At 38.4% G+C, this 11,852-nt stretch overlaps 1 protein-coding gene across 1 annotated transcript; it reads left to right on the top strand.

Annotated features, from left to right (window-relative positions):
- Positions 1–221: 221 nt before the first annotated feature.
- DMRTA1 (DMRT like family A1) lies at positions 222–5,837 on the top strand. The gene is made up of 2 exons (XM_005581610.4): positions 222–1,113; positions 4,448–5,837. The coding sequence occupies exons 1-2, from the start codon at positions 282–284 to the stop codon at positions 5,293–5,295; spliced, it is 1,680 nt and encodes a 559-aa protein (XP_005581667.3). The 5' UTR covers positions 222–281; the 3' UTR covers positions 5,296–5,837.
- Positions 5,838–11,852: the final 6,015 nt, after the last annotated feature.

Here is an 11,852-nt window from a genome sequence, read left to right as displayed (position 1 = left end):
CGAGAACTCCTGGGGAAGCAAGTGGGAGAAACGGGCTTTTTTGGGGGGAGGAGATATTTGCAGCCCATCGGACGGAGTCCCCGCCGCCCTCCTCCCAGAAGGTCCCCACTCCCTGTCCCGGGCCCTCCCCTGGCTTCTGCGCTTGGCCCGGAGCCTGGGTGGGCGGGGTAGCCTCTCCAACCTCTCCTTCTTGGCTGGAGGCACAGGGGCATTAACTTAGCGCCCCGGGACTCTGCCAGGCTCACGGGACAGCTGCACCTCTCAGCTTCTCCAGCTCTGGGATGCGGTCGTCCCAACTCCCTCCGAGTGGAAAGAGTGCAAAACTTTTGTTCGTGCGCGGGTGGGGCTCAGTAGTACCACGGCGCGTCCTGCCCCGGCTTCCCCAGCCTCCCAGCAGGGTTAGCTGCGGTCAGAGCACTTTCCACTTGCGACGGCCAGCCAGAAACTTCTCGGGAATGGAGCAGTCACACTGTGGCAGCAGAGACCGAGGCGGTAGCGGCCGACCCCACCTGGCCCCTGGGCTGGTGGTGACGGCTGCCCCTCCGCCCCCATCCCCAGCGTTGCCGGTACCATCGGGGATGCAGGTTCCCCCAGCGTTCCTGCGGCCGCCCAGCCTCTTTCTGCGAGCTGCCGCCGCCGCCGCTGCCACCTCAGGAAGCGGAGGCTGCCCGCCGCCTCCCGGGCTGGAGAGGGGGGTGGGCGCGGTGGGCTGCGGCTACCCGCGGACACCCAAGTGCGCCCGCTGTCGCAACCATGGCGTGGTGTCAGCGCTCAAGGGCCACAAGCGTTTCTGTCGCTGGCGGGACTGCGCGTGTGCCAAGTGCACCCTGATCGCCGAGCGACAGCGCGTCATGGCCGCCCAGGTGGCGCTGCGCAGGCAGCAGGCGCAGGAGGAGAGCGAAGCCCGGGGGCTACAGAGGCTCCTGTGCTCTGGGCTCTCCGGGCCCCCCGGGGGTCGGGCACCCGGGGGCAGCGGCAGAGCCGAGAATCCACAGTCTGCGGGCGGCCCTGCGGCGGGGGCTGCGCTGGGACAGGGTGCCTTGAGACAGGCCAGTGGTTCCGCGACCCCCGCTTTCGAGGTTTTCCAGCAAGATTATCCTGAGGAAAAACAAGGTGAGTTGGTCTTTCATTTGCTCTTTGCTCAAGGAAATGGTTGTTCTGGAAAGAAACTCTGAAACCCGCCGTGTCCTTAGGCGGGCAGGAATAGTTGTTTAAAAGAAGCACTTTAAGTTCTAGGGAACTGCTCAGCAATATGGACATTAATAAGTGGGAGAGACACATCGCCTTCACTTTGGAGGAGTTTACTGTTCGTTCCCTCAGGTGATAAGATAATGAAAAAGTGAAGCATGGATGGTAACAAATGAGCAAATTCACCCTAGGAGTAGGGTTATTTATGCGGAAGTTGATTTGACTTTTCACTGTGTGGATAGAACTTCAAGCAGGCATTGAGCAAAAAGCTGAGTGAGAGATCCTGTGTTTGAGTCTGCTCTGTACTCTTTCGAGACAGGGTCTCACGCTGTTGCCCAGGCTGGAGTGCAGTGGCGCCATTATGGCTCACTGCAGCCTCAACCTCCCTAGGCCCAGGTGATCCTCCCTGATCTGGACTGTTTTCAGCTGTAAAACCAGAGCTGATTTTGCGTGGGAAACTCTGATAGTTGGGGATGCCGTTCTTTACTACATGTTGGGGCAAACATTTGTTGCAAGCTTGATGTGGGGAAGAGACTGAAATATACCAAACCGTCATCTTTCTTTCTTTCTTTCTTCCTTCACTCTGAATTGTTTTCGTTAAATGTAATTTGTAAAACCATAAGTAAGAATTTGAAAGTTCAATGTTAGAGGTTTTTTATCCAAGGAGTTTTCATTATTTTTCTCTTATTTTTTGACTGCAAGTCAGTTGCCTTCATTTCCTGCGTTAGGAGATATATTTTAGTGAACTTCATAGCCCTCCACAGGGCCTACTAAGCAGTGGAAATATCACTGTGGTGTTTTCTTTTTTTTTTTTTTAATAAGTCCAAAACTTGTACAAAACTTATAAAGTTGTATTATATGAAATTGTATGATAGCTCTACAGTAAACTATTAATTACAAACCTTCCTTGAATTGTGAAAACTGCAGATCTCAACAGATTTTTCGCTCAATGGCTGCCTGAAGTTCTACTCACATAGTACATTTGAAAAATACTGGTCTGTGAATTGACATGAGGCATTCAATTCAGAGTGAATTTTGTGTTTACATGTGTCAACTTTTTGTACATATTCTAATTGAGTAGGTAAAACAGAGTTTATACAATTCTCATGAAAGATCAAGGGTGCTAAAGAGCAAAGTTATTAAGTAAAAGTGCTATGAAAGAGAAGTAAAAGTGTAAATTCCTGAAACTACACCGATAGTGAAATGGCTGACAGCTCCCTGTGAGACACTGATTTATGTGATTTCTAGTTGGTGCCAAAGTGTTCTGTTTTATAGAGCTAATTATTTTATTTTATTGTTTGCCTCAGATGATGCCCCCTCCCCCATAAAAAGCAAGCTAACGTTGAAAGGTTACTTCAATAGCTTTCTGAATTGACTGCTCCTCTTACACAATAGCCATGAACTGTGGTAAAATAGTCTATTTAGTTTACTCATTCATTAGACAAAGACTAACTGTGATTTAGAAGTGAACAAGCTTTTCCTACACAAAAGAACCTTATATTCAAAAGAAGACAGACTATATGTATCCAAAAACTACAATGCAAGGCTTAACATACAATGATAAATGCTATAGAAGTACAGCAAGCTGTAGGACTTGAGAAGACGGAGAGCTGAAGTAAATGGTATTATATTTTAAAGACACCATATTTTCTAAATAATCTTATGCAAATTGGTGTTTCACTACATATATTGTATGATGAGTAAAATATAACAAGACATTATTTTATGATTTCATGCATAACTTGCTATAGAGGTGAAATGTTGGTAATTGACATGTTCAGGGGCATGCTCATTCATATTTACAAGTAAAGTGGAATGGAGGACTAATGCTAATCTATTTCCACTTGGCCAATTTCATTAGAAAAGTATTACTGTGTTATTTAAAGTTGAAAATACTATAGAGTGTAATTTTTGCAGTAGTGACATTCTTTTTTTCATCATATGCTTATGGGAACAGCATTTTGAACTTCAAAATGCTAAATTGTATACACTTTAATTTTAAAATAAACTATAGCTATTTCTTCAGAATTTAGAACTGAGTGCTTAAGAAAACTGGAGAAAACATGAAAGTATTGCAAATCATATTTACAAATCACTGCCTTAGGCAATATTTGTTTTGTTACATTCATAAACTTGGTAGAAAAAGAAAGTTGGACAGAATTACTCTGCACACTCCACTTAGCAGTTTACTCTTACCTATATATCTCTAGGATAATAGAAAATGTAAACCAAAGTAAAAGTTATATAGTAAATATGGCTATTTTAATTTTTCTGGTGTTAACCTAGTAAAGGGTGTTAAAATATTCTTGTTTGATTAATGTGCTCAACATGTTGAGATAGAAAAACCAGAACTTTGTGTAAAAGTACTTTTAGAACATTGCCCATAACATTGGAGGAGGGTTGTGATTTAAAGCAAATGCCTAATATGTTGTTTTTAAAAGACAATTTGAGGATTCATATAGATTGCAATAGGACAGTTTATAATTTTCTTTTATAAACAGTTTGCTTTTAAAGTCTGTTATTGATATTTCTTAAGGATTCAAAAAGAAAGTACATGTTTCATAGAGGATTATGAAAAATACCATCTGTATCATTTCTCATAAAATGAAATATGCGAGCTCTAGTATGATTTGGGAATGACATAGCAATAGTACTTATTGGTTTAAACTTGAAATGAAATGAACAATTTCGTTTTTTTACATTATTCAAGTAAATTAATTTTAACCTGAAATATGAGATAAAAAAACCAATTGTTAAAATTTAGCATTAGTGATTAAATAGAATATTCATTTTCAAACTAAGATTATTCCTTTTATTCCCTGTTCATTTTATTTAGTTTGTTTTCCATAGTGTCATTTTGAAAAAATATCACTTAGATAATAACAAAACTTAGGTGACATTTAGGAAGATCCCACACAACCAAGATAGAACAGACAGCGTGCCATATTGGTGTTATGCAAACAATTTGGGGTAATAATGCACTCTCATCTTCTGATTCCTAAATATAACTGCATTTTAATATTGCATATCTTTGTGATTCTGAAATGATATAATAGTATCTTTTTGACTATTCCAGCACCTGCATTTCTGAAAAATCTTTTCAATTTGATTTATTCATTAAAATGTCTTTGAGTATATAAATATTACTAATTATTAGGAGTGAATGAATTATATTATCCGGCATTATTTTTAAGTGAGCGGTACTATGTTCTGGGAAGTCTTCCCTATATTTGATTGTTTTTTTCCCCCTCTTCTCCAGAACAAAAAGAGAGTAAATGTGAGTCATGCCAGAATGGACAAGAAGAACCGATCTCCAAATCCCATCAGCTTTACCTGGGATCATCTCCTAGGTCTAATGGTGTCATTGGGAAACAAAGTATCGGGTCATCTATTTTAGAATATTCCAACAAGCATGATAGTGTCCTCTCTCCTCATCCTGGAGAGCAATCAGGAGGTGAAGAAAGTCCCAGGTCCTTATCATCCTCTGATCTGGAATCAGGAAATGAAAGTGAATGGGTCAAAGACTTGACTGCGACCAAGGCAAGCCTTCCTACAGTGTCCTCAAGACCAAGAGACCCTCTTGATATCCTTACTAAGATTTTCCCAAATTACAGGCGCAGCCGGCTAGAAGGCATTCTACAGTTCTGCAAAGGGGATGTGGTCCAAGCTATTGAACAGGTTTTAAATGGCAGAGAACACAAGCCGGACAACAGAAACCTAGCAAACTCAGAAGAACTGGAAAACACAGCCTTTCAGAGAGCTTCAAGTTTTAGTCTTGCTGGAATTGGTTTTGGAACTCTAGGTAATAAATCAGCTTTCTCTCCTCTTCAAACTACTTCTGCTTCTTATGGAGGTGATTCAAATCTCTACAGCTTAAATCCTAGAGTAGGTATCAGTCCATTAAGGGTGGCATATTCTTCTGCAGGAAGAGGGTTATCTGGTTTTATGTCACCCTACCTAACACCTGGGTTGGTACCCACCTTGCCTTTTCGGCCAGCTTTGGATTATGCCTTTTCAGGGATGATTAGAGATTCTTCCTACCTTTCCAGTAAAGACTCAATAACTTGTGGCAGACTGTACTTCAGACCAAGTCAGGACAATCTGTAATGTATATGCCCATTCTCCCTTTCTGGAGTTTTTCCAGAAGCGTGTAGTACATGCACGTGCACACACATACACACACATCCATTAATATACTTCAATAAGTATGTGAGTGGATTATGAGGTCTTAAAATGCTAGTTTTATTTTTTTCTCAAGCAATATAATAGGTCTTAGATCTGAAAACTCTTCATTAGCATTTATCAAGTGAAAGAAGTAAATTTGAACATTATATCAGGAAATATTTACTTTAATGAATTTTCTCCCTAAATTATCATTTGTAAAAATTTTTATTAAAACTATCCTTTTTATTTTATTGAAAAGTGGCATTTTTAGTGATAAAATACATTTGTAAGTGTAAAGCAATCCAGCATAATATAAAACAAAAGGACGAATTGAACAATTAAGGCAATTTTAAATAATTACTACTTCAAAACTGTTTCTTCTGTTCCTTGTTCACAGGAAAGAAAAAAGTTTTTCAAAGTATTTTTAAAGTATTTTATTTGCAGATAGGTGATTCGTAATAAATAAAACATTTGAGCAATTTGAATTTACAGTTTCTGAGTGTTTTATTTTTCAATCTTAGCTTCTATTAGTGAAAACAAGTGCCATTAAAAAACGTTTCTTTTTTAAGTTAACACTGTGGATTAGTCTATGAAGTAAATCTTAGGAAATGAGACTGCGCCATCTCCTGGCCACTATCGCCAATTGCAACTGAGCTCTGTAGAATATATGAATTAGAAACATTGTTTCCAGAGAATAAACTAACCATTTTTTTTTTTTCAAATAGTCATTTTGGATTATGCTACATTAAAATTTTCATACTGTAAAGTGCACATCTACTGTGGATGAGAGTTTCAGTCTTTAAGTGTGCTTATGTCTGTATCTGGGGAAATATCCTTTTCTTATAAGTTTGGGACAAGAATATATGACAACCATTCTCAAAAGAAAGAATAATTTTATTCAGCAAACTAAAATAGCTGCTCAAATAAATATTGACTGGAGATAGTTGATTCTTAATCGCTGAGGAGAGATACAAGGTTTCCAAAGGGGAAAAACTGCCATGAAGTTTCAGAGGTATTCTTGCAATTTTAAAAATAATTTTTGTCCTCCGTCTGGCGCATTTGAAAACTATTTATTTCAGTCAGTGGAAAGTCCCTGAGGAAACTGCTTAGAAAACAATTTCTAGGACATTTTCTTTATACGTCATCATTTTGTTTGAAGGACAGTAGCTTCATTGTTATTGTTAGGAATAAATGGAAACCCAGCAGCGCTAAAAGATAGTTGATGAATTAGAGATTGTTTAAACTATTTGAGCAGCATGACTCATTAAGGATTTTTAACATTATACGTATATACGTATGTGTGTATGTATATGCACATATGTAAGTCTATGTAGACATACATTAAACCCCCACAGGTTATATTATCATGGAGGCTTTTTTCATGAAGCCAATAAGAATGTATTTCCAAGGAATATTTTGCCAGCAAATGTGATATTAAGTTACTTTAGAGTATCTGATGATGATTTAGGATGTAAATGTGTTTAATAGGTTATGCATTAATTTTAATGGTGTGAATTTAAGAAAGCAGATCTTGAAAAATTTTGATGTACTCAATATTCATTTATTATAAAAAAGTTTTATATTCTAAGCCTAAACCATAGTACAATGTCTAGCAAGTAGTTGAAATTCAATTAATATATACTGAGTAAGAAACTCTTATATATAATAGATCTCTTTGAGACTCTGATAAAACTGAAGAACTCTACAAAATGGCCTACAGACACACAGTTTTGCATACAATTTCACTGGGTTCTTGAATCTCCTAAATGGTATTCAGGTTAGATTCCTTGGTGATTCTTCAGTTGTTTCTATTGCATCAATCCACTTATTGAATGCTATTTTTCTGAAAAGTGCTAGATCCTATAGAGGATACTGAATGTAAAATATTGTGCTCTAAAGGAAGTTACATTATATAATAGAGATATGGTTTTAAATAATAATCCTAGAGTTACTGCATGATGTATGTGGTTTTATAATGATGTGCTTGTATCTGAGAAACTGAATTGCTTTTGACCTTGGAAGAACATCAATTCTGGGTAGTATTCAAATTTATAAAATAGTTTTATAATCATAAAACTTAATTTATATAATGCCTTAAACATTTCATGCCCTTTATAATGATTTAAGGACTTAATCTTATCAAATTGGTCATTTGTCTAACAACTCAATAGTATATGAGAAAACTGAGGCTCAGCAGTAGCATTTTTTCTCCCTAAGGTTATTAGTATGAGTCACCTGGAGTGGAATTACTGTACTCACTTCAGCAATTTCAGACTCCAAGGTCTGAGGAAGGATTCATGTCTGTTTTATTCATTCACGGCCTTGAACAGTGGCTGATATATCATAGGTTCTCAAATGCTAGGTTTCCACTGACTGAAATAAATAAAAGATAGCAAGTATTAGCTTAATAATTTATTCATTCAACACCTATTTAATAATTTCTAATAATAACCTATTTGTGACATGTACTGTGTTAGACACAAGAGATAAAGAAGTGATTAAGATACAAGACTTTGCCCCAAGTTGCTCACAGTCTATATTGTCGTGTGTACAAAAACAGCCAATCAACCAGTGTTGGTATTATTTGACAATGTTGGTATATCAATGAGTTCTTTGTAATCTTGATATTCATATCCATGGATGCTGCTTGAAGCCTGAACTCCTAAGCCACTAATTAGTGGTGGGAAGAAAGAGGGGATAAATGCTTTAAGAGCTAGCATATGACAAAAATGAATTGACTTTATTCTGTATCATATAGAGGGCCCAAGAGGTAAACATTTCATAGAGTATTCAGAAGAACATAAGGAATGAGTGTTTCACTTTAACAGCTGTTCAAGAGTGCAATGGCTGCCTTGTATGATAAAGCATCTTGTACTCATTGAAAAATGCACATAGAAAATACCAATCAGAGACCTGATTGATGGGATTTTTCATTACTGCTTTAATATTGGGACTGAACCATTTTCTAGCTCATCAGAAACATGGAAAGTATTGGTTAAATAAATAAGTAATGGAATTTCTATTCTAAGACCATGAAAATGAAAACACTCTACGATTATTTGTCAATAAAACACAGGGCAGTTTTGCTCATCAGAATTTTGCCTATGTGATAGCCTCCTGAAAGTAGGCAGAAAAGACAGACATAGAACACAGTGCATGACTTACAAGGGAATAAAACGGTTAGAGGTTAGTATAAGGTATATAGGCATGAGTGGGGTTTAAAAAGGATATGGAAGAGCACTGAAGACAAACATTAGTACATTTCCTGTAAGGTAAATACCAATATGTCTTTCTAGAAGAAGCATTTGTTTTGGAATTGAGGAAACCTAGAATGGATTTATCTATGTGACTTGGACAGGTTACTTATACTCTTTGGACATTTATTTTTTCTCAGCAAAACAACGATGATATTATTTAACTTGCAAGATTCATGGAGATAAAAGCTTAAATAAATGGCAGAGTACAGTAATGCTTATATTCTGGATGCTAAATAAATAAGCCTCACTGTCATCACTTTGTATTAAGATATTATCTTTGCCCCCTGGTGGCAGTCTGTCAACAAAGAGTACTGTAATTGCATTTAATCCACTTAGTGGATGTGGAGCCCAAAGGGCAGCCATCATCAAAGCAGTGTACAGGCTTAGTTCCAGACTTCCTGTTTGGTTGTTCATTTCATAGGAGAGCCATACTTTTGTAACATATTATTGTATATGTTATTTGGATTATTTTCAGGGCTATCTGAAGAAAATAAACAGCAAAATCATAGTTTGTGTTTATGCTACATTTATTAGGGTTGTCAGGAAAACAAGTCCATGTAATATGTGGAAATAAGGAAGTTATAGAAATTTAAACTACCATAAACAAAGGAGGAGCCTGAAAATGAATGTCTGGAAGAGGGAAATTGGCAGATAAGAGAAAGATTCACTCATCTGCTTGAAGCACTGTGTGGGCTGACAAGTGGGAACTGAAGCTCTGTGAAGTTCAGCACGTCCAGTCACTCAAATAGTTCCCAGCCAGGGGTTCTGAAGGGAGGCTATGGGAAACCAATGCCTCTGTGTAGGTTCTAGCTCTGCTGGTCCATGAGAAAACACCTGGTGGTGAACCTGTGCCACCGTGGGTCAGTGAGGTCAGCAGGCAGGAAGACAAGCTGGATGTGGAGTAAGGAAAAGTGAAGACAGCCTGGAAATCACTGGGTATCTAAACTTAATGACTTGTGTTTCACTTCTGCCTTAAAAATCTCACCATAATTCCTGTTTTTGGGGACCAGTCTCACTTTGAACAATACAGGAAAGGGAATTCTGAGAAATGTCAACCAAACTGACAGTGTAGTCTAGTACAGTGTACTCCTTGTCAACACGGCTTTCATAGTCTCATATGGTAACCATATTTACTTCCAAATAAGAGCAAAAACAAAATCATTCTTTTACCTGAAGTTGATACAACTATCTTTCGTACAACAAAAACACACTAGCCCACTCCCCAAAAGGGAACACACAAAGTGACTTACCTATCTGTGGGTTATGCTCATTTCTGTTTTACTCAGTCAAATGCTCCTTTGAATATCCTATAGCTTTAATCCTGAGATATAGGTAACCACTATTAATAAATCTTTTGTTAGACTAGGGAATTGGGGAAAGGGGAAACTCACACACATACAAATACACTTTGAAGCAATAAATACATGAATACATATTTTTATCTACTAGAGCCCTCATGATCAGCCATGGGATCATAACTGGTCGTAAGATCACAGATAGTATTTATAACTTCTTTCTTCCACTACACAGTTCATATTTTATCTGCTTCCTGAAAGTGTCTCAGTTAATTGTGGTTCCTTACCTGATAGAGTGACCCAAATCCTAGTTCGTGAAGCGTCTGTACCATTATAGCCCTGCCTCTATTAGGTTGTTGTAGCTTTTCATGAACTTTTACCACAAAATGTTGAAAGTCTAAGGGATGCTCTAGAGGATCTTCTGAATACTGGGAATTCTACCTCTGCCTCTTTCCTGTTGTTTCAATGTCTGAGGTGCCCCAAATAGCCAATGGTAGCTGTGAATTCCAGTACAATGTTGTATTCTGTCATGAATTTCTTCTTTGGGAAGTAAGATCTTTGAACGTGAAAGGTCAAAATTTGTAGAGAATGAGAACAAAAATATTACCAGTGGATCATTAGGATTAATGTGAAAGGACTCATTCTCATATCTACCCTGTGATTCCCAGACTCATGAATCCTGGGTATAGGAGAAACATTGCTACATATTTATAGCTGATTCAAAGAATATCTTACATCCAGAAAGACATTATTGCAGCCCCATAAAGTGCTTTCACCAGCTGGTGCCATAACTGAGTCTTCCAAAGACCATTCCATAATTTTATTAGACCAGCTGTTTCAGGATGAAGGGAACATGAGGATACCAGTAAATTGCATGAGCATGAGCCCAACATTGCACTTCATTTGCTATAAAATGAGTTTCTTTGTCAGAAGTAATGTCATATGGAATACTATAAAGGTGAATAAGGCATTGTGTAAACCCACAGCTGGTGGTTTTAGTAGAAACATTAGGAGTGGGAAAGGCAAAACCATATCTGGCATAAGTGTTTTTCTTTCCCCCTCCGTGAGAACAAAGAGGTACTCCTTCAATGATGGAAGTGATCCAATGTAATCAACCTGCCACCAGGTGGCCAGCTGGTTCCTCCAGGGAATGGTGCCATTTCAGGGATTCAGTGTAGATATTTGCTTTTGGCAGTTTGGGTAGTCAGCAGTGGCTCTATCCAAATTGGCCTTAATGAATGGAAGTCCATGTTGCTGAGCCCATGCATAGGCTCCATCTCTGCTTCCATGATCATTCTCTTCATGAGCCAACTGGGCAATTATGGGAATAAAACAATGGGTAATCTTGTGCATAAGATTTTTAAGATCTTCCTCTTGGGAAGTTGCTCTTTGGTGAGCATTTATGTACGACAAAAATATCTTCATATTTTGTGCCCATTTAAAGAAGTCTTTCTATATACTTCTTCTCTAGACCTTGTTACTGATTTTCCAATCTTGTTTCTTCTAACTTGCTTACCATGCAGCCAAACTGTTAGTCACTGCTTATGACTCATTCCAGATATGTACCTCTATCCATATCTCCTGCCAGGCAATATGAACAATCAGGGTTATAGTTTGAAGTTCTTCCCATTGGAAAAATTTTCTTCACCACTATACTTCAAGGCCACACCTGTAATGCCTCAGCTGTCCAATTTAGATAGTGCCAGAATAGTGCAGAACCATCTGTGAACAAGGATAAAATTGTTCTTCCTCATTCTGCTGTAATAGACTATTCCACATAAGAGAGAGGAGGCAGTGTGGCAGGAATAGAAGCCATGGGAATCTAAGCCACTTTCCATACAACTTATTTGTGACTTCAAAACCTTTGGAGGAAAATTTATCTATTGTTTCCACTTGAAGTACTGCTACGTAACACTTGGTGAGTCAGACAACACTTTGTTAATATGAA

The sequence above is a fragment of the Macaca fascicularis genome, chromosome 15 (assembly GCF_037993035.2).
Source record: "Macaca fascicularis isolate 582-1 chromosome 15, T2T-MFA8v1.1".
In the NCBI taxonomy this organism is placed as follows: Eukaryota; Metazoa; Chordata; class Mammalia; order Primates; family Cercopithecidae; genus Macaca; species Macaca fascicularis.
This window is presented reverse-complemented; position numbering and strand designations above follow the sequence as displayed.